The sequence below is a fragment of the Nestor notabilis genome, unplaced genomic scaffold (genome assembly GCF_000696875.1).
Source record: "Nestor notabilis isolate BGI_N333 unplaced genomic scaffold, ASM69687v1 scaffold6209, whole genome shotgun sequence".
Lineage (NCBI taxonomy): Eukaryota > Metazoa > Chordata > Aves > Psittaciformes > Psittacidae > Nestor > Nestor notabilis.
In genome coordinates, this window is record NW_009943204.1 from 17,676 (window position 1) to 39,147 (window position 21,472).

Here is a 21,472-nt window from a genome sequence, read left to right on the forward strand (position 1 = left end):
GCTTATGTATAAGCTTAACTTAAAAACCTTTTACCCAAGTCACGCACTGAAGAATTCTGAGATAGTGGATTCATAAATGTTGAGGATGTGGGTTTATTTTCCTCATATTACTGGCAAATAGAAGACCAGGTACCAAAATCACAGAATGGTTGAGGCTGGAAGGGACCATTACAGGTCATCTAGTCCAATCTCCCTGCTCAGGCAGGGTCACCTAGAGCACATTGCTCAGGATTGCATCCAGACGGCTCTTGAGTATCTCCAGGGAAGGAGGCTCCACAACTTCCCTGGCCAACCTATTCCAATGCTCAGTCACCCTCATGGTTAAGTTCTTTCTCATGTTCAGGTAGAGCTTCCTGTGTTTTAGTTTATGCCCATTGCCTCTCGTCCTGTCGCCTGGCACCACTAAGAAGAGTCTGGCCCCATCCTATTGACACCCTCCCTTCACATACTTATACACATTGATCAGATCTCCCCCTTCTCTTTCTCAGGCTGAACAGGCCTGGCTCCCTCAGTCTTTCCTCATATGAGAGATGCTTCAGACCTTTAATCATTCTAGTAGTCCCTCTCTGGACTTGCTCCAGGAGCTCCATGTCTCGTACTGGGGAGCCAGGTCAATATAAGCTTTTACAAGTTTCCTTAACTATATAGAAACACAAAACTAAATGTCACTCCCTTATTTACTCCATGCCCAAGCTTTTAAATTTTTATGGCATTTCCTCAGACCTAGGGACATATTATAAATCACAGGTTCCAGCATCTGTGAACCTACTTTTGTATATAACATAGACAAACAACTTTTTTTTCCCATGTGTCCTGGGTTCAGCTACAGCAGTCATTTTTGCTCCTTCTTAGTAGCTGGTGCAGTGCTGTGGTTTTGACTTTCAGCCTGGGAACAACGCTGATAACACCCATGGTTTTAGTTGTTGTCAAGTGATGTTTACTCCGACCAAGGACTTTCTCAGGCTCATGCTCTGCCAGGGAGGAGGGGAAGCCGGGAGGAAGCAGAGACAGGACACCTGGCCCAAACTGGCCAAAGGGGTATTCCATACCACAGCACGTCATGCCCAGTATAGAAACTGGGGGGAGTCACCTGGAAGGCCCAGATCGCTGCTCGGGTCGGGCTGGGTATCGGTCGGCGGGTGGTGAGCGGTGTTATTTCCCTTATCATTAGTATTAGTAGTAGTAGTGGTTTGTATTATACCTTAGTTACTGGAGTGCTGTTATGTCAGCCCGTGGGAGTTACATTCCTCCGATTCTCCTCCCCATCCCTCCGGCAGTGGGGGGAGGAAGAAGTGGGGGGAGTGAGCGAGCGGCTGCATCGTTCCAAGTTACTGGCTGAGCTTAAACCATGGCACCATGGAATTCTGATTGTGCAGATTCCTTGGTAATTAAGAATTAGAGCTTGAGGATCTTTGGTCTTTCTGGTTATTCTTGTTGAAAATTACAGCTGTCTATACTATCATTTCTCTTTTTGTAGAAAATTAATTTCTGAATTATTTGAGTCACTCAGGAGAATTCAGAGTGATGGAGACTTGTTAGAAGGACAAGAAGACAGTGGATTTTTGATGGCTGGTATAAAAAATGAAGAAACATTGTAACAGTTTGATTTGTGAGTTCAGGACAGTCAGTATTCAGAACAAGAGCCAGCCAGCCACATCCATAAAATATTAGAGCACTCCTTCAGGGTCATCTGTTTTCTGAATATCTGTCATGGCTTTGTTTTATCTGAAATAACAGCTCAGTCTCTTCCAGAGCCCCAGTCACGTTTGCTGGTAGCCCAAACCCTTCAGGTGTTTATAAAGAGTCCTTACTAAACAGCTTATGTTACAGCTAGGGTTATTGTATGGCACACTCAAAAACTCAGGATTCTTAGGTTTTTACAAAAAGTTAAAAACTTACAAAAAAGTTGGGACCATCTCACATGTTTGAATGTCTTGTTACAGTAATGACAGCTCATTGTAAAATATTCCTGCTTTGCTCAAGAACCTAGTAGACCTCTGAGTCAGTTTGAAGCACTGGGAAATCCTTTAAAGATTTTAACAGCTAAAAATACCCCTTTGAAGATAAAGTAATCACATTATGAAAACAGTACAATTCTATATGACTAGAATCAATGTCTTAGCTTTTATTTTACCCATAAAAGTGGAGACACTGTAGAAAACAAAAAGCTCCTCTGTAGAGGAGAACGATGGATCCTAATCAATGCTTAGCTGGAACTGATAAAAGATTTCTGCATAAATGGTTGCCTTTTGTTTGGTCGACTCACTTCTGCCTCAGATGTATAACCACAACTGTTCTAATACAGCAGTTGTCAACCTTGCTCACATACTCACAGTGCAATAGCATGTTTGTATTGCATGGATTGTATAAAGGCACGGAATAAAGCAAACAAATGCTTCACCCACACGATTACAGCCTAAAAAAGATCTTAAGTGTTCAAACACTTTGTGCACTGTGACAACTGTTACTTCAGTGCTACATGAATAGAGAGGGGCCCTTTGTATGAAATATTTTCCTGTACAAACATTTATCTGAATAATGCAAAGAGGGACTTTTGAGGGAGGTCTTGTCTTGGTACTAAATAGATTCTTTGCCTCCTTGTTTGCCTCTTCTCACAGGTACTGCAATGAGCATTTGTTGTGCCCCCCTCATGTGTTTTGGACAGGCTGGGGTCCATGGGAGCGCTGCACTGCTCAGTGTGGAGGAGGGATCCAGGCGCGGCGTAGGACATGTGAAAATGGTCCTGACTGCCCTGGCTGCAGTGTGGTAAGTAACTCTCATCTTTCCCTTCAGCAGTTATCTACAGCCATATGCCATGGATGTTTCTATGTTGATAAGGCAGCTGTGTAGGTCTGCATGCCCTACTGCTAATGTGAGTCACCGGGGTGTGTTTGTCTCTGTGTTGCTTGTGTGTGCTGAAATTCACACAATTTATAGGTCAAAAATATATATAATTCAGCTTTTTTACAATATTGTTCTAGAATATGAGCTTCCTGAGGCAAGGTTGGTACAGATGTGGATGTGTCCTTGACAGGTTTATGGTGGGTTTTATTTTTATCACATAGGAACTCTCACTATGAGCCCAGGAGTCCAGTGTGTCAGGTCCTGTACAGCACAGAAAAATATAAGTTTAAAATCTAAATACATAAGGAGCTAATAATTGAATACAGGGAACCACCAGGAAGTGGTGAAGTAAGCTTGAAGAGTGCTCTTCATCTTAGCATGGCAGCAGCCTAGCAGCTGTCAGGCTTTGAAGCTAGAGTGGGACGATTCTGAATAAATTGAAGTGCTTTACAGATACCCAATTTGTGAAAAGAAACATATGGGAAAGCATGTGAGGCCTTTTTCTTATACCCGAACAAATCTAGGTGGTAGGTTTTGTGTAGTGGGAACATCAAAATGGGACATTGCTTTCCTGAAGGAGAATGAGATGATGCGTAGTAGTTAGTATGTGGGTGAAGGACAGAAACATTGCAGAAACATGTAGAAAGCAGGGTGACACGTTCACCGCAGTGTGCTGGGAAGATAACCTTGGTATGAGTATTCCTGAATGGATAACACTGTCAAAAACAGAAGAAAGAATATTATTGCAGGGCAATGAGAAACTGCAACAAAGTCTTAGCAAGTGTAGGTGAATATCAGAAGATGAACATTGGGGTGCTGTTTCCTGGTAATTTCAATTTTACTGGTGGATTGTCACTGAGGGGGTATTATGGGTGAAAATTTGAAGTGGCCAGAACTGCAGAAGACAGATTCTGCTTGTGAATGACAGATGGTGGCATTAACCTCCCCACTGACGAGGAATGAATGCAGTTCAAAGGAAAAACAAGAGTTTGCTTTCAGCCATGTTGTGCTTAATGGCCAGGCCTAATGTTGTACACCAAGAAACGTGTACTCAATTTTGTTCAGAATATTAAAGAAGCAGAAGAAAAAGACATGGTTTTTATTGCATATTAAACCAATTTTTACATGCCTTCATTTCAGAGAGTAAGCTTAATTATGAGGTTTGTCATCATCTGTGGTCTATTCGTTAGACTTGCAGTAATTCAGTACCAAAGAAAGTATAATTTATTACCTTTTTCTATTTGTAAGGGTTTATGCAGGATTTTTTCCAGGATTTGTTCTCTTTTTAACATTTATCCTGCTGGTAGAATTGTGTTTTCATTAGATTGAAAATGTCCAACAGGTTTGTTCTTGTCTCAGCTGAACTTTAAGAATGAACCTAATAACTTAAAATTATAGCAAGTTTTTCAAAATATTTGTCTCCCCCTGATGGTACACAAAAAAAGCAGACATACGGTCTTGATCTATTCCTGACTACATAGGAAAGAGCACAATCTAAAGGTTTTCTGTCCCAGTCATCCCTGTTTATCCCATACTGACGTCTGTTAAAGAAAGCCGTATTTTGTTTTGCAGCAAATGTTCCCATGTTCTGAAATGAAAAATGCATAGCTCTAATTTTCTCAGGAAGTGCCATGAGAAAGAAGAAAAAACTTTCATGTCAAAATTTCTTCATTATAACTGATTTGAGATTAATGATACTGGGTTTTGTAATTTACTGCAAGTCTTAGCACATTGTCTCTGCAATGTCACAGAACAGTTACCAGTTCAGCTGTAGAAATTTTTGTTTGTTTGTTTTTATGAATTAGAAAATTATTGCATTGATGTTTTCAAAAAAAACCCACTTAGTTTTGGAGTACATAGTTGTCTTGCTATTACCAATTAGCACAAATGGAAACCAACCTAAGGTAGAAATCTGCTATAAACTCGGTGTTCTTGGAAGACAAAGGACTCGGGTATAAAGTCTCTGTTCTATTCTGTTTAAGTTTCAGTGAATTGAAACCTGAAAGTTACCTGTCTTGAGTCAAGAGTTTTGCAGCCATAGTAGGACCTTGTCAATAACTGTACCTGGAGAAGAAAGTACTTTAGTTCTTCTAAGAGTTTGTTTCATTAATGTAGGAAAGAGCAATGTGAAATATTTTTATGCATTCTTCTTATTGTTGAAATATTTATATTAATAAAATCCTAATGAACAAGGAGCAGGAATATAAAAACTTCTTTATTCATCAGAGATGGTTCTGCTTCAACCAAATTTCTGGTTTTATTGTTGTAGATATATATCCTATATTATTAGAACTATGGGTTATTGAATGAAGGAGAAACTACTGTGCCTTATTACTACTATTTTCCCATCTTTACTGGTTGTAGTGATAGTAAACTTAGGTGATGAAAGATATTTACTGAACTTAATTTGGTTTTAAAACCTTTTATTCTGAGTATATCAGAGCACTTGGAAAGCTAAATAATCTCAGAAAAAGTTGCAATGAAAGCGTTACTAATCTGCCCTCTCTACTGGATATTCAGTCTAGAGCAAAAGATATTATGAGCCAAACAAGTGAGTTAAAGGCATAGCCAAGAATAGATTTAGGGACTTAAAATGCCCATTTCTCTCTTTCAACCATTAGATGATAGCTTTAATCTAAAAAGAGACTCTACAGGTTTCTTACCTTCAGTGAGGATGAACTCTGGGAAACCTTTGAATGGCGTGAGTTGCCACAGGCCTTCTGCAGCTGTATAGTTCAGAATCTTAGTCTGTAAAGTCAAGACTTGTGTCTTGGGACCCCTTTCCAGTATGCCAGTTCTTTGGTTTTAGAACTAGTCTTCAGTGAAGGTTCAGGGAAGAAAAACAATTGTTTTTATAACACTTAAGAAAGGAAGTCTTGCAGCTGTTTGCCAGGGGGCCAGATTTTATGTCATAGGAGAACCTACCTCTTGTTTTCCAGTCTGCAACCAAGCTATGAGACTGCAGGATAGCCAATTCTAATCTATTTAGCTGTTCTCATGTTGCAGCTTTTACCATATTCATGGCTGTTGTCTGTGTCTGCCTAATGATTTATACTACATAACTTTTACTGAGCACCTTTCCTTCCTTTTAGTTTGGTTGTATTGCTCTCAGTCCGTAATATCACAGAAGGCAGCTACTGCCTGAGTTCTGCTTTTTGCATGTTTCTCAACAGTTGGTTCCTTGGTTTTATCTGTCTTAGAGCAGAAATCAACCAAGATACTTGAATATTTTTATCAGGAGTCAGTAGAGTGTTCCCTGCAATTATTGCAAACTTAGCATCTTATAAAATAATAATGATAATAATAAATCTTTTGATGCATGTAAGTATTCCAAAGAGAGATTAACATGATGATATTTTAAGGATGTGTCTCTCTGAAGTTCACTCAATACATGAAAATAGATGTCCAGAGACTTAGGACTGAAAGCATTTACACTGAATATAGAAAATCATAAATCATTATGATATAAGAGAATTAGACCATAGAGACTCCAAAGGGTCAAAAAGATGAAGCTTGAAATCAAAATCTGGAGCCATAAGGACCTGTGAAAGCCACTCTCTTAATCAAAGTTTGTAAAGAATGCTTGAAATTGTCTAATAAGGCATAGGACCATCACAGCCAAATTTAAGAGCAGCTAAAATCTGGTAATAGAAAGCTTAATGGGAAGCTTAATACTGTCATGTATTCAGGTAATCCATGCACTAGAGAAGGAACTGCGGAATTCTGTGGACTGTGCTAATATGACTCAGAGGACAAATATCTTTAGATTTTACTGCATACTCAGATAAGCTGCATATTTGCTTCAGAAAATGCTCCTTTTCCCCTGAGAAGCATAATCTCAGTTCAATTTGCCTCAGGCCAGTAATAAAAATTTTTGTTTTTTTTTTTAAGAATTATTGTTAGAATGAGAAATCTAGTTTGAGGCTCAAGTTGGGTGACATACTCTACATATATTTGTCTGTGTTCTCATTTCGGTCATGCTAACATATGCATTAATTTCTGTTTTTCTAATGGGAGACTGGTAAAGTGTATATACTTCCCATGTACCAAAAGAAAGCATGTTGGGTTTTGTGGTGCAATAAAAAAAATGAGGAATTTTTTCTGTTTCTTAGAAATAGTTGCTAGTGTCACATTATTATTAATTATTATTACTATTATTTCTTCTATGTTTCAGAAGTGTACTGAAATCTATCTCTATTCTAAAGTTTGTTATGCCACAAGACAGAAAAAAAAGTCCGGAAAAAACAAATGTCAGAAATGTTTTCTTTCATTAAGTTTTTAAAGGGAATTTGAAGATGAAAGATTTTCAGAAGTACTTAGTCCCTCAGAAAGAACAATCTGCCTTTAAAATACTTTCCATCTCACAAAACAAACTCAAAATGCCTAGTCTGAAGAAAAGGGACCAGAAAAGAGGATTTTTGTTATGCTCTTTTGTTTGCCTTTTTTTTTTAAGTTTCTATTTGACCTCTTTGTGTTAAAGAAAAATGAAATAATGCATCATCTGTTGGAAACCCAGAAAACATATTCTCACAATTATGAGATACAAAAAAAATGGTACTTTTTATATGACATTTGCCTACTTCATGATAATTCCCTTTTCCAATCTTTTCTTCTGATTATAGCATAAACTTCATTGAGCATGAGCTACTTTTTGTACGTTTTAAAAATTTAGCAAAGTAAAGCCTGTCTTCTTTTGATGCTGCACATGCTACTGCAATTATAAACAATGCCAAGTAATTAAAGAGGATAAAACAAATAAAGAATCAAAATTACAAGAAATAGTTTCAGAAAATGCTAACATGTTGATTAATGTGGTGCTCAACTTTTGCAGTAAAGTGAGTTATCAACTTGGCATGTATAGTCAAGCTAAACATGAAATACAAACTGGGTGAACTAATGTGCAGATATATACAAATGTGAGGTGTTAAAGGTAGTCTTTAGCTACACATCCAGTGGTCATTTTTATGTTCAATTTATTTAATTCCAAAAAAGGCTAAACCACAAGTTGTTTGCTTTCTTGCTTGAAACAGAGCAAGTATCCATTTCTTGAGAAGCATGTAATTTTAAAAACAATTTAAAGCTGATTAATAAATCTTCAGCTGCTGGAAAACTTTGTTCAAGCAGTTCCAGTTCAACCTGTGACAGCTGACACTGACTGAAGTCTTGCTCTGCAGGAGGTAGATTTAGTGCCTATGCTGTAGATTTAGTCTTTGTTATTGTTACTTAGATGTAATACCTTACACCCAGCTGTATGAGGCTCTCTATTTTAATTGTGATCATTGTTGTATCTGGTCACCACTGAAAGCAGAAGTATCTAAAACCTCCTTCATTCTGCACCCAACAGGATGTTTTTTTAATATAATGAATGTAAAAGGAGAAAGATATTTAGGAAGAAAAGATGTTGGATGCTGAGGTTTTATGCTACACTGATTTTAGAATTAATTAATGAGCAATATTGAAGTTGGGAGGATATTTCCTGGGGGCTCATGCTGAATTAGTTCCCACTCTGAGAAGCAGAGTTGCATCTGAGTCCCTTCTTTGGTCCAGGTGGCATCAGGTGCTGATCAATGAGTATATATGTTAGCACACATGTAGTTTGGGACTAGCCATTACATGTCTTTAAATTTTTAGCAGTAGGACTGCTAAGCAGCAGGAGAAGAGGAAATGAGAGAAGGAAAAGAATTAAAAGGCTTGAAGTATAAACTTAGAGGAAATCAGGCTTCATTAGTTCCAGTGCTTATAGATCTACTTATTTAGTATGTGTAGTGTAGCTTTACACTAGTAAATGCTAGTAGTAGCATTTCTGTGAAATCAGAACTGACATAAACAGGGAGAAGGCGGGGGGGCATATACAGAGATTTTGGCAGACTCAGGGAATGTGTAATTTTGTGGCAATCAAAATGTATTTTGGGGAATTTAAGGCTCCTTCTGGGAGGAAGTTTCTTCTTGCCCTCCAACCAGCGATCATGGATGCAGTAATTTATTAGCCCATCTAGTATTTTCTGTACTGTATCAGATTCCTGGGTCAGCCCAGTATGGGTTCTGTCTCCAGTTGCAACCACTCTCAGTTGCCAAAAATAAGGCAAGGAATAAGATAAAACCTGTGTAGGCTATTTTGAATATGCAGAACAGTCCTCCTTGACTCCTGAAAGTGCGTGGCTAAAACTCATGACGATTGGTTATAGTAATTAGTACACTGTAGAAATGCAGCAACTTATAAAAGCTTAATGTAATAGACTTACATGGACCACTAATGTGGAAGGAAGAACAAAGTAATCTCTGTCTTGGTGTACTGGAAAGACTAGTGCTGTATTTAATATGTTGGTTTGGTTTTAAAAAGGGAAAAAAAAGGATGCCTGTAGAGATGGGATGTTTCACCTGATCTCTAATTTTCATACTGCTGAACAACTTTAGGGTAAAAAATTATTCAGATGTAAATGGAAAGTGGAGTACAATCCCTTAAGCCAGTGTAGACCACTTCATACCTTTCTGGCATTGTTCTCTGTCAAAATAGAGCAGCTTCAAAGTATATGGCATTACATTTGCGATATATTGTTACAAAAATAGGATCATCATCAAAGTGATACACTAGCAAGAAGATGTAGGAGTTGAAAGATGAATAAAGCTAACCGGACATACCTCTCCTGGGAGGTAAATGTCAGATTATTGGGAAGTTACTCTAGGTTTCCAAAAGCAGCGACTGTAGCCAGATCTTACTTATTAGTGTTTTAATAGATTTTGGTAGACAAATTTGGATTGTGGGGCATCATCAATGTAAAGGTTGATTTGCATGTCATAGATGTCTTTGAGGGCTGAAGTAATGGAAGTGAATTGCAAAGTCGTGAACTTAACATAAAATTAACAGAAAAACCTTCTCTCACCTCGAAACACTGTGCGGTACAAGACAAGAGATCCTGGCAAATGAGTTAAGATACTAGCTATAAGCCAGAAAAGTTGTGCAACAGTGAAAAACGTAGATTCAGTTTTAGCATTTAGGGTGTTTCAGCAAGGTATTTCCAGTAGAGACAAAAAAAGGCATTCCAGGGATTCATGCAAACTAATCTCAGAAGAGATGACTGTAACAGTTGGGAGTGAAGCTAGTTGAAATCACACTTTTTGTTTTACATATTGCAAGTAATATGGTTTTTCCACCATTGCTGTTATCTTCAAAGCTGAGCTTATTTTGTACACCTGACACGATTGGATCGATGACTGAAATCATGGAAAGCTCTTTATAATTTCATCTACAAATTTTCAATCTATTCCATTACAAAGATATATCTTTGTAAGTATGTAAACTCCTTAGTTTTACTTAAGTAAATGGAAGTGAGATGAGCCCTGGAAAGTGTCCCAGAGAAAGATGAAAGATTGGGATTCTGATAAATCAGAGAAGGCAGAGTTCTAGTGTATGAAGGACTAATACATAAATTATAAATACACTGGGATTCCTGTGCCCTCTGTATTGTAATATACTGAATTTTAAGGAAATATGAAGTCAGTTAAGGGAATTAATTTCTATCCAGGGCATTGTTAAACACTGTAAATTCTTGCAAGAAATTTTTGAGGCTTACATCTTAAGGATTAAAGAAACCCCACACCACTAAAATTGTGGAGGATCTCAGGATGAACTAGAATTACAATAGGAAAAAAAAAAAGGTTAGCATAGTAAACCACATTTTAAAGTTTTAGATCTTTTTCTGAATATTAACAATCAAGTTGAGAGCTGTGCTTTGGGCATTACACTTGTTTCTGTACTGTCTTTTGACAGTAACCATGGACGACATGTCTGATCTAGAATGGCGTTTCCAATGTTCCTCTCTGTTACTGCATGTTGAATCAGTTTACAACAAATTGTCCCTCTGATTTATTTTGTTCCTTTTAGGTTTAGCCACCTGAAGTTAAAATGCTACAGTGCAAACACAATAATTGTGTTTACGCATTTTATACCAGAAAGGGTGCTTACATGTAGACCTGATGGTTAACACAAAGCAGAGTTCTGTTGCAGTGTTCTTTACTTTGACCCCAGTAAATGGAGGGATAAATGGAGCCTGAGTAAGTAATATGCACTGTTGCCATTATAGCTCCACTACTGCAGCAACCATTGAAGAGTGAAAGACGGATTTGTCGTCTGAGCTAATTGGCAGTAGTCCTTAGCTGTCTGAGTGCAGTTAAATGGAATTCTATCCAAATTAATGCTATTTATCTGACGGCTTTTGTTTTCACTTAGGCTCAGAGCATTATAGTAAATTTTAATTTTTTAGGCTGTGGTAGGAATCTGCTTTTCATTGAAAATACTGTCAGGCAGCCTTATTCTTACACAGGTTATATCAGGTTGGAAAATAATTTGAGAAAAATTTTGGAATATTTATTGATGGAGTTATTAAAACTACCTGTTTTTTCCTCCTGGGTTAGTTCCCTTGTCCCTTCCACATTAAATTGTTGGCTTAGAAGACTTCTGCTCTAATACTACAGCAACCAAATAAAGGACATTAAGTTATTCAAAGCCTCTGACATTCATCATTAACAAACAAGTTCACAAGCCTTAAAAGAGGCAAACATACATTTTCATTGTGTTTGTTTATTTCTAACTTACTTCATCTCTTCAAGATATTGTGACTCAGTGTATTGCAGCAATCTGAAATAATACTTAGTCCTGAATACGCCAGAGGATGGGATTGCATTCTTCTTGTCTGAGAATACAAACTCATGAAAACACTGAGCACATTTACCAGCATACACAGTGATTTGTCCTTGCAGCTTAGAGGCAGGATGTGGTTTCAGAGTCCCACTTTCAGGACCCCTCATGGTACTTGAAAGCAGCATAGGATCATTGATTGGTTTGGGTTGGAAGGGACCTTAAAGATCACCTAGTTCCAACCCCCCTGCCATGGACAGGGACACTTTCCCCTAGAGCAGGTTGCTCAAAGCCCCATCCAATATGGCCTTGAACACTGCCAGGGATGGGGCAGCCACAACTTCTCTGGGCAACATGTTCCAGTATCTCACCACCCTCACAGTATTTTTTTCCTAATATCTAGTCTAAATCTCTCCTCTTTCATCTTTAAGCTATGACCTATCACTACATGCCCTGGTAAAAAGTTCCTCTCCAGATTTCTTGTAGGCCCCCTTTAAGTACTGCAAGGCTGCTATAAGGTCTCCCCATGAGCTTTCTTCTCCAGTCTGAACAAGTCCAACTCCCTCAGCCTGTCTTCACAGGAGAGATGCTCTAGCCCTCTGATCATCTTCATGGCCCTCCTCTGGACTCGCTCCAACAGCTGCATGTCCCTCTTGTGTTGGATGCCCCAGAGCTGAATGCAGCACTGCAGATGGGGTCTCTTGAGAGTGGAGCAGAGGGTGAGAATCACCTCCCTTGACCTGTTGACCATGCTCCTTTTGATCATCATGTGGTGTGTTTTCTGCCAGAGAAATGCAGCTGAAAATAAAACTATTAAGCCTGCAGATTCCAGAGCAGAGTGTTTCCTTATTACATCATCTGAAACAACAGGAAGGTGAATGACTTTGAAGTCACAAACATAGGCCTTTTAGTTTACGTTATGAAAGTCTCCAACTTTTTTACTTGTAACAATTTCTAGAATGAGAAATCAGTGAAGCATTTACTACTCTGTGAAGACAAAGTAGTTGATTCATCTTTCCTTTGAAATTGGTGAAGCCACTAAGTAGACAGGGAATGGCCCAGAAATAGGTCAGCCCCAAAATGCAGTTCTTGCTTTGCTTTGTCAGAGAGGCTCTAGAAGGAGAAAAGCAGCTGTAGACTATACCTTTATTTTTCAGCAATATGATACAGAGGAAGGACAGACTCACTTTGATCCCACTGGGCTTTGAATCAATCTCCAGAAGGAAAAGTGGAAAAAAAGTGGTAGATTAGACATGCTAACTCTGCTAGCAATTTACTCACATTTAAAATTAAGGGAGTTGGCCACGTCCTCAGCAGGCACAACTGATGAAACCCTGTTGGTTCTGTCTAGGATGCATGAGAGAACTTGCAAGTTACAGCTTGACATATCAATCTCTAAATATGCAGAATAAGATGGCACTAGGTCATCCTAAATGCCTTCATGGTCCCTAGCTCAGGGTATCCTCATTGCCAGCTCTGTGTGCAGTTCATCCTGCATCATGGGTGGCCAGGTATTTCTTCCACAATATGCAAGCTAGAAGGCTGCACAAGTATTGAAGAGAAGCAGGCTGTGTCAAAGAGCGAATCTCTCATTTCCTTCATGAATTAGAGAGGAAAAGGAAACTTAAATCCCTCCCTAGATCTTATGGCAGTACAGCTATTTGCCATTTATGCAGGTTGCATTATCAGACACCAGGTCAGATACAAGACGGTTATATAGCCAACATCTGCACAGTGCTCAACACAAGACTTTTCATGTGTTTGCTCCTTTACTCAAAAGCAACCCCACTTTTTGTACATGGAGGTTGTTTATGAAGGTAGTGGCAGATTCCAAGATGATTTATAGCAGACCATTTACATGTCAGCACTTGTGAGGACATTGTATATGGCTCAGATCTGCATGTGGGAGCTCAGATAGTGTTCAATTTACTGTTCTGGTAATATCATACTACTGCGGATATACCTTTTAACTATCAAAAATTTGGTTTCCCACAGCTGAGTTTATTCAACACAACCTATATGAAACTTAGTCAGTAGACCCACATCTCTCAGTGCTGCCTGACTTACCTAAGTCTTTTCACAACCTTGAATGACATCAGCCAGCAGAACTCCAGAGAGCGTATCTGGCTGTTTTTCTGTCTGGAAAAGCAAGACCTATAATCCTGCTTTAATCTGAAGTGAAATATGTTCACTCTATTTAAAGCATGAAAAGAGATTCAGTCAGAAGTTTCAACATTTTTCAAGCAGTTACTCACAAAACTAGAAGTATACTATATGCTTTCATATAGGAGCACATAACCCTCTTTTCAAATTCACTAAGCTCCCTATTAAAAATAGTTAATTTATGTGTCCTATCCCTTATTGAAAAGCTGATCCAGAATCCCCATTCACATATTGAAGCATTTGTGTGAGACAGCTTGGCAGCATGAATATTTTGTTAAAGAGGTTTTAAAGAACTTACTTAGAAAAAGAAATAATATCAGTGCATATAATCTTATTCTGAAATGGAGGGCTAAGAGGAATATTAGACATATAGTGAAATCTAGCCTCAGCAATTTGGTACAAAGAATGATCCATTACACAGAATGCAAGAAAAAGAGCAAATGATGGATTATAGGAGCTAATCCATTGAAAACCTTGCTGGGTATCATATTAATGTAGTTTTGAAAAAAGTAAAAAATGCAGTATTGTTTGGTAGTTTTAGTTGGGGAAAATGTTTTCACTTTTCACGATATGAAATGCCTTACTATGAAGTCAAAACTGACTTTCCCTGATAATCCCAAAATGTCAAGTAAAACTAGCTTATGCTACCTTAAAATTCATAGGAAAAATAATATGTATGAGCAGAATTTCCTGTATTGTGAGGGGCAAGTAGGGTGAAATGTGGAGAAGAAGGAAAATTTCAATCATGGGAGTGCAAGATTTAGGAAAGTTTCTTTGCTAAAGTCACACAAGGGCTTTGCCTGAAGTAGTCAGACAAGTAGAGATGAAAATGGACTATCAATCCTTCACATTTGATAAGGTGAACACCCTTGATTATTTGGAGGAAATTTATTGATGAGGTTAGTTCTTAGAACTACATTCTGCCTGAAAGAGCCTGATAACAGAGTGTTTTCCTGGAAGTAGGTGGCGTTTTAGATACTATAGTACTGCCAGTGCTGTTGAATATGTTTAACCACAGGTTCCAGCACAGACCATGTTGGACATGTTCCATTGTGAAAACCGACCATTTATTCCTCTCTTCCATTTCCCATCTTTTAAGCAGTTAATTATCTGTGAAAGGATAATAGCTCTTGTCTTAGCTTGTGGCTGCAAATTTCCTTAAGAGACTTTGAGAGACATTGTGAAATGTCTTCTTGAATTCAAAGTAAACTGTATCAACTCACCTCCTGTATCCACGCTTGTTGACTCCTTCAGAAACTGACAGGTTCATAGCTTCCTTTTATAAAAAAGCACGGTATATAATTTTGTTCTCCAGTTGATCATACTTGTTCATGTGTCCACTAATTTCATGCTTTACCATGATTTCCATTGATTTGCCCAATTCCGATGCTGTGCTCATTGTTTTAGAGTTCCCCTGAACTTCCTGAAGTATTTTTAAAAATGGTGCCACATTTACCATCTTCCAGGCCTCAGATGGGAAGGTAGTTTTAAGCAGGAAGCTGTGTGCTCCTAGTATCAGTTTACTTATTTCTGTTAACTCAGTTACATTCTTTGGTGACATTATTTGTTCGTTTTGTCTATTTGCTCCATAATGACTACAACCAACACAGCCTGTTGTGGTCTTGCCATTTCTGAATGCACCTTGTATGCCTTCATAATATTTTTGGCCTATAGACTCTGTAGGAATCTTTATGTCCCTGATGTGTTTGAAATAGGATTGAGTTTGAGTTTCAAAGGTCCTCCTTGAATTCTTTTCTGCTGTCTTACTGTACTTTTACATTGAATATGCCACATTTCATGACTTTTGCTGTTTATTTCTTGTTTGTACACAACTTCAGCTTTTTGAAGAACGGCTTTGTGCTTTTAATGACCTTTCTTTCCCTGCTTGTAGTTCTGCTGATTTTTTTTTTTTCCCCCTTCTTCAGATTTCTCAATTGACAGCAAGCATTTGCTCTCTGCCTGTAATACAGTGCCCATGATGAGTTTCCGTCCTGTAGCACTCTGCTGGTTCGTATCCCTGATTTAGGTCCCTTATCAATAGTTGTTCTGAACTCAGCTATCTTCTTTGTTCATTTGTGCTGCAGAGAACAGGTCAGGGACTAGTCCCCTAATGCTTTTCTCTTGAGTGAAGTCACCTCTCAAGAGAGCAGAAACTAGCAAAGAAAATTCTTTTATGTTTCTCTGGGAAAAAAAAAAAAAAATAGTTGGCCAAAACACAGTCCTTTCTGCCACTGTATTCATATTTCTTAACCTTGGACACATAAACCAGGAACCTAGTCTCAGTCAAGGGTAAAAGGTGAGTCCCTGCAGGACTTTTTTGAACTGCTTAACAATAGCTTATATTACGCTTAACCCCCCACAACACCACACCTACCCTGCACTTGCACCCTGATAAGCTAATGGTGGCTACTAGAGGTAGAAGCAAGAGGACTCAGAATCCGTGATCTTTTAAAGTAATGGAGAAAATACACGACTGGGTTTCTGTAGCTCTTCAAAATCATGTTACACTTTGTATGGAGTCACAAACTGTCACGCAAGTGTCAGTTTTAGTGCTTGGTTGTCACTGCTAAAATGGAGCCCAATCCAGAAGACATTGAAGTCTATTTAGTCTTCCTTGGATTTCAGGGGTGCCTGGGTCAGTCTCAGACATTCTGTCATTCTGACTGCTTTCATAAATGGATTCCCAATTGGTTTGTGTTACCACTAGAAATATTTTTTATGTATTCGATGCAAGGCACTTTTGTTTGTCGGCTGGTTTAATTGTCTTTTTAGGTGTCATCTTTTTCTCTTTACCCAATTCAATAAGTAGAACCAAGGGGTTTTTTTTTTTTCCAAACCTAGCTTAATACTGTAAAATTGTCACCTACCAAGATCTTGTAAAAAAGATGTCCTGTGAAGCTTTAAAGTTGCTATATTCTTTTAGTGAAATGGCATTAAAGGCTGTGGGAGTATGAACAGTCCCTGATGAATTCACTTCCCAACTCTGTAAATGCACAAAATCAAGTACTTACTCATTGGAATAAGGAACGTGATTAAAAAAATAAAAACTCCAAACCCCACAGCTGAAGCACAGATGCCAACAAGCATAACTGATGCTTCACAGATGATTTTGAATACAAAGCTGTTCCAATTGATTCCTTCCCTACATTTTCCCTGGAAAAAATGTTAAGTGTTCTGTGGTTGGTTTGTTGTTTTTTTTAAGTGGTGAAGAGATTACACAAGTTCATAAAGAAAGGGTTTTCCTAAATGGATACATGCTTATTCAATTCCATTAATTAAAGTTAACAAACCATGTCTGTATATTTTTCAGTGTACAGTACAAACACAGTATCATTTTCAGGGCTTTTCTGGATGTGAGCTTTGAAAGATATATGAGGAAGTGGTACAGTTATGCTGTGATGGAAAACTTGAACGTTTAACTCTGCAGAGTTTATACTATGTTGGAAGACTTTTTTTTTTTTTTTTTTTAGACTCAAAAATGCAGATAGGCCTTTAAAGGCCATCTCTAAAACTTTCCAGTTGAAGTCTAACAGTGGAGTTTAACTCCCAGTTAGTGTTGAAGTTACAGAAGGTGTGTCTCTGTATATATAGGTATATCTGTGATGTATTTTGGGTTGTAAAAAGGTATTTTTAAATGTGTCTATGCTCAGGACATACATAATAGATGAGCATATTGTAAGCTTTTAGTAAGAATCAGGAGCACAGCCATATCAGAAGTGAAAAATAGACACCTGTGTCTTGGGGAGCAGCTTAGTCCAAGTTTGTCTGGCTGGCTGCCTAAGGTAAAGGATACTGAGGTGAAGGCTATGAAACTGATTGCAAAGCGTTTAAAAGGATTTTTAAGCCTTGACTTGACTGAATCTGTAATTCATGCTGGGGTCAGGCTCTTCGTAGAATCCACATTTGTATAGCTTTTCCGAAAGCCATTTTGTTGTGGAGAGGTGATTTAGAGAAAGAATGACTTTACCTGTTTCAGTTAGTGGCTTAGTTCATGGTATTGTTCTCATTTTTCTTATTTTGAATAGTACCAATTACTGCATGAGCTTGGGATTGTTTCATTCATCAAAAGCAGCAAAGCATGAATGGCTTCTATGAATTAATGCCAATAAAATTTGCATCTCAGTCACCGTAAATCCTGTACAGTCCCAACTATAATTGAAAGCATTGCATAACAGGACTTTGAATCATTATATTGGCAGTATTCCAGGTTACAGAGGCAGATGAGGCAAAAGACAGCATTAGAAAACATAAAGGTTGCTCTTAAATAGTTTGTTTAATAACAATTCTGTTATTTTCAGATCGGAAACCAAGAAGAAATAACTGTAATGCCTGTTATACTGGAAAAGCATATTCCTGACTTTCTGAATTATGATGTCCTCATTTTCTTACTTTTAAACTGTCTAGGACAGAACAGTACACATTCAAATATGCAAAGTATTGTAACTAACGATTAAATAGTCCAGACTTAGAGGAGAGAATTCTCAACACATTTTTTAAATTTAGAACATTTTTCAAATGGCTTAAAATGACAAATAAATCTGAAGAATATGTATTGGTGAGGGAAAAGCAAATGAAACAGCTGACAGTGTATAATGAATGTAGTTTTACCTATACTAGCACATTCTACAGCTTCATAGTTTACCACTAGGTTATCTTTGCATAAAGTCTTGAATTAAGGAAACTAGAGCTCAGTTGTGCCGGGACTTCTATTACTGTTCTTTTCTTCCCACTACCTAAAATCATTAACTTCTTGGGCAGTTTTTTGGATTGTAAAGATCATTATGTGCTAGGTCTTCACACCATAACAAATGAGGTAAGTAATCTCACACTTTTTGGAAAAAAAAAGAATAAAGGGAGGACAGTTTTCACTCACACTGCCTAAGCCTTTGATGGGATTGGTTTGTACCAGGAGTTGGATCAGAACTTTCCCTCCCTCCTCCACTAATGTAAGGGCTGATGGCTAGCCACATGCAGATGAGGGAATAGCTCTACCTAATTCAGGCCTCATGCTCATGCCTCACCTTATGATTTATTCCCCTTAACTTGGTGCTGATGAGGATTCCTTTCTGTTACCAGGGAAGCCAGGGTGTTCATAGGGCTCTGCTGATATCACATGTCTTGGTTTCAGCTAGGATATAGTTAATTTTCTTCCTAGTAGCTGGTGAAGTGCTCTGTTTTGGCTTTAGTCTGAGAACAATGCTGATTAACACAACAATGTTTTAGTTGTTGCTCAGTAGGGCTTACCCTGATCAAGGACTTTTCAGTCTCTTATGCTCTGCCAGTGAGGAGGGGCACAAGAAGCTCAGAGGGAGCAGAGACAGGACACTTGACCCAAAGTAGCCAAATGGTATTCCGTACCACAGCACGTCATGCCCAGTATATAAACTGGGGGAGTTAGCCAGAAGGGACCGATTGCTACTCAAGGGTGGCTGAGTGAGCGAGTGGATACGTGGTACTTAGTTGCCAGCTAGGTTAATCCATGACAGCATGATTTCAAAGACAGCTTAGACACAGAGGACATTTTCATTAAAGAGAAAAACCCTTCTAAGAGGTCAGGATGATAGTTGCTACATCTTTACTATTGGTTCTTCGAAAGGCCATCTTTAAGTCTCTGAGCTAATCTGTTCCCTCTTTTCGGAAGACTTCAGACTTTTTTTAATATTGAGCTGAAGAGATTAATTTGTAAAGCAAAAATCATCTTTAAAGTCTTTCTGAAGGATAAATAGAAAAATGCACCACAGTTCTTTTTCTCCTGTAAGTTGAAAAGAATGCTTTCCATTTCTTCATTCTGTATTCTGAGTCCCTCTGCATTTTTTAACAATTGTCTTTGCCATTGGTACTCACTACTAGACATACACCTATAGAGAAGAGACAGCAAACAGTTAACCAATATTGTTATCAGTTCGGGTGTCTAAAATTATTATTTTTTTTTAAATTAATAATCTTCAGTGTAGGAAAGGGACACATGGGACCTCATTAAAAGTCTCAAAAGAAACCTGAATTTGGCATTCATGTAAATCCATGTGACCCCTAGTAAGGAATTGCTTTGTTTTGTTAGAAATGCATACAGTCTGTGCATCCAATTGTCCTTCTTGCAATCAGTACAAGAAAGGAAAGACAGGAATTTTACAGATAAAACACAACTTTAGGATGTGTGTAATAGTCTAGAACTATTATAGCATGAGATGTGGTTCCTCTATCTTGGCTTCCTCCTGTGTTGAGAATTGTTCTCTAAAGCTAAAATGATGGAAGAAATGATGGGGTTATAAGTTATTTGAGGATGTTATTCTCATTTGACTTGAAATACTGAATGATTTAAATTTTTTTGAGGTTTAATGTTACTGAATCCTCTAAAATGTAATTTGCATTTTCTGTAAAGTTGCGTGTCTTTGAGACGTGAGCAGCCATATGATTATAGATCCTGTGTTCGAGTGTTAGCATGTAGCTAACATTAGGTCTTTGGAACATTCCCAGGTAAAAATGAAATGTCTGTTCACCTCTGAGCAGGATAAACCATGTCATCTTGGACTGATTCTTTCCAGAGTCCTTGTTTAAAAACTAAAAAATTACCCTCATGCATCCACCACAGATTCTTCCAAAGGAAACAAGTACTGAACTTTCCATTTCATAAAATTGAGATTTAACGAAATACTTCCATAATTTTAGAAATGTTTTGGCTACATCAGCTACAATTCAAGGAACAATAGCTTCAAAGTTGTGACTTGTCACAGAGCTGTCCAAACATGAAGAGGCAGTGATGCAATCTTAGGTAGCAAAACAGTTACAAAATAACAATTAAAAAAAAAGTTCTGTTCCAAAATAGCATGTGTTGAAAAACTCATCTAAGTAATACTTGATCTTAAAGAGTAAGAAGGCAGGGTAATGATGCATAATTTTGTATACCTTAGAAAAATCTTTAGTAAGCAACATGTGTTCTCCTACTTTCTGAAATCCTTTTAGGCATCTCTCTCATGCCTCTCTACTGGTACACAAACACCTGGGTTGTTGAATCTCTTAGGTTTCATATATTGGGATCAATTAACACAGAGTTCATATTCAGTGTCTGCAGAGTGACTGGTTTTATAAACCAAGAATTAACTGCACAGGATGTGGGCCTCACCTTCTATACCCTGTCACTGCTACTACAATGTTTACTAAAACACATCTTGCTGAGAAACTACCCACTTAAGATGTGCTAGAGGCTGTGACCAAAATTAAGCTCCACATTATACACATTTTTGAATTATGGAACTAAAAGAAGATACAATTTCTTGTGCTTTTTTTAGAACTGCAGCAGTATGAATAGGGAAATTAGTTGGCATTAAAAACAAACAAACAAAACCCCAAACCAACACATTTGATCCTCCCCTTTAAGGTTCTGAGATCTTCTGCCAAGCAAAGATTATTGAGAATTGTATTCTGTCATCTTCGTTTCTTCACTCTCCCTTGGGGTCCTGTTGACTGCTTGAATCCTAACACTTTCATCACAAATTCTAACCAAACACCTGAATTTTCTTATCAGTGAAATTGCTTTAGCTATTAGTGCATTTATTTAATGTAGTCACATTAACATCTGCCTGTGGATATGTAAACGCAGCTCAGTGTCATTATCTTCTGCCTCACCATGGGCTGCAGGGGAATCTCTGCTCCAGTGCCTGGAGCACTTCCTCTCCTCCTTCTGCACTGACCTTGGTGTCTGCAGAGCTGCTTCTCTCACATATTCTCACTCCTCTCTCCACCTGCAGTTGTTCCTATGCAGTAACTTTTTCCCCTTCTTAACTGTGACCCCAGAGGTGCTGCCACCATCACTGATGGGCTCAGCCTTGGCCA

At 38.1% G+C, this 21,472-nt stretch overlaps 1 protein-coding gene across 1 annotated transcript in view; it reads left to right on the top strand.

The window, feature by feature from the left end:
* SEMA5A (sema domain, seven thrombospondin repeats (type 1 and type 1-like), transmembrane domain (TM) and short cytoplasmic domain, (semaphorin) 5A) overlaps positions 1-21,472 on the top strand; it is a gene marked incomplete at its 5' end in the record, with an annotated part of 87,550 nt that overhangs the window by 15,293 nt on the left and 50,785 nt on the right. The window contains one exon of the mRNA XM_010021803.1: positions 2,619-2,766. Coding sequence (XP_010020105.1) covers positions 2,619-2,766 — 148 coding nt within the window. The remainder of the gene's footprint in view (positions 1-2,618; positions 2,767-21,472) is intronic.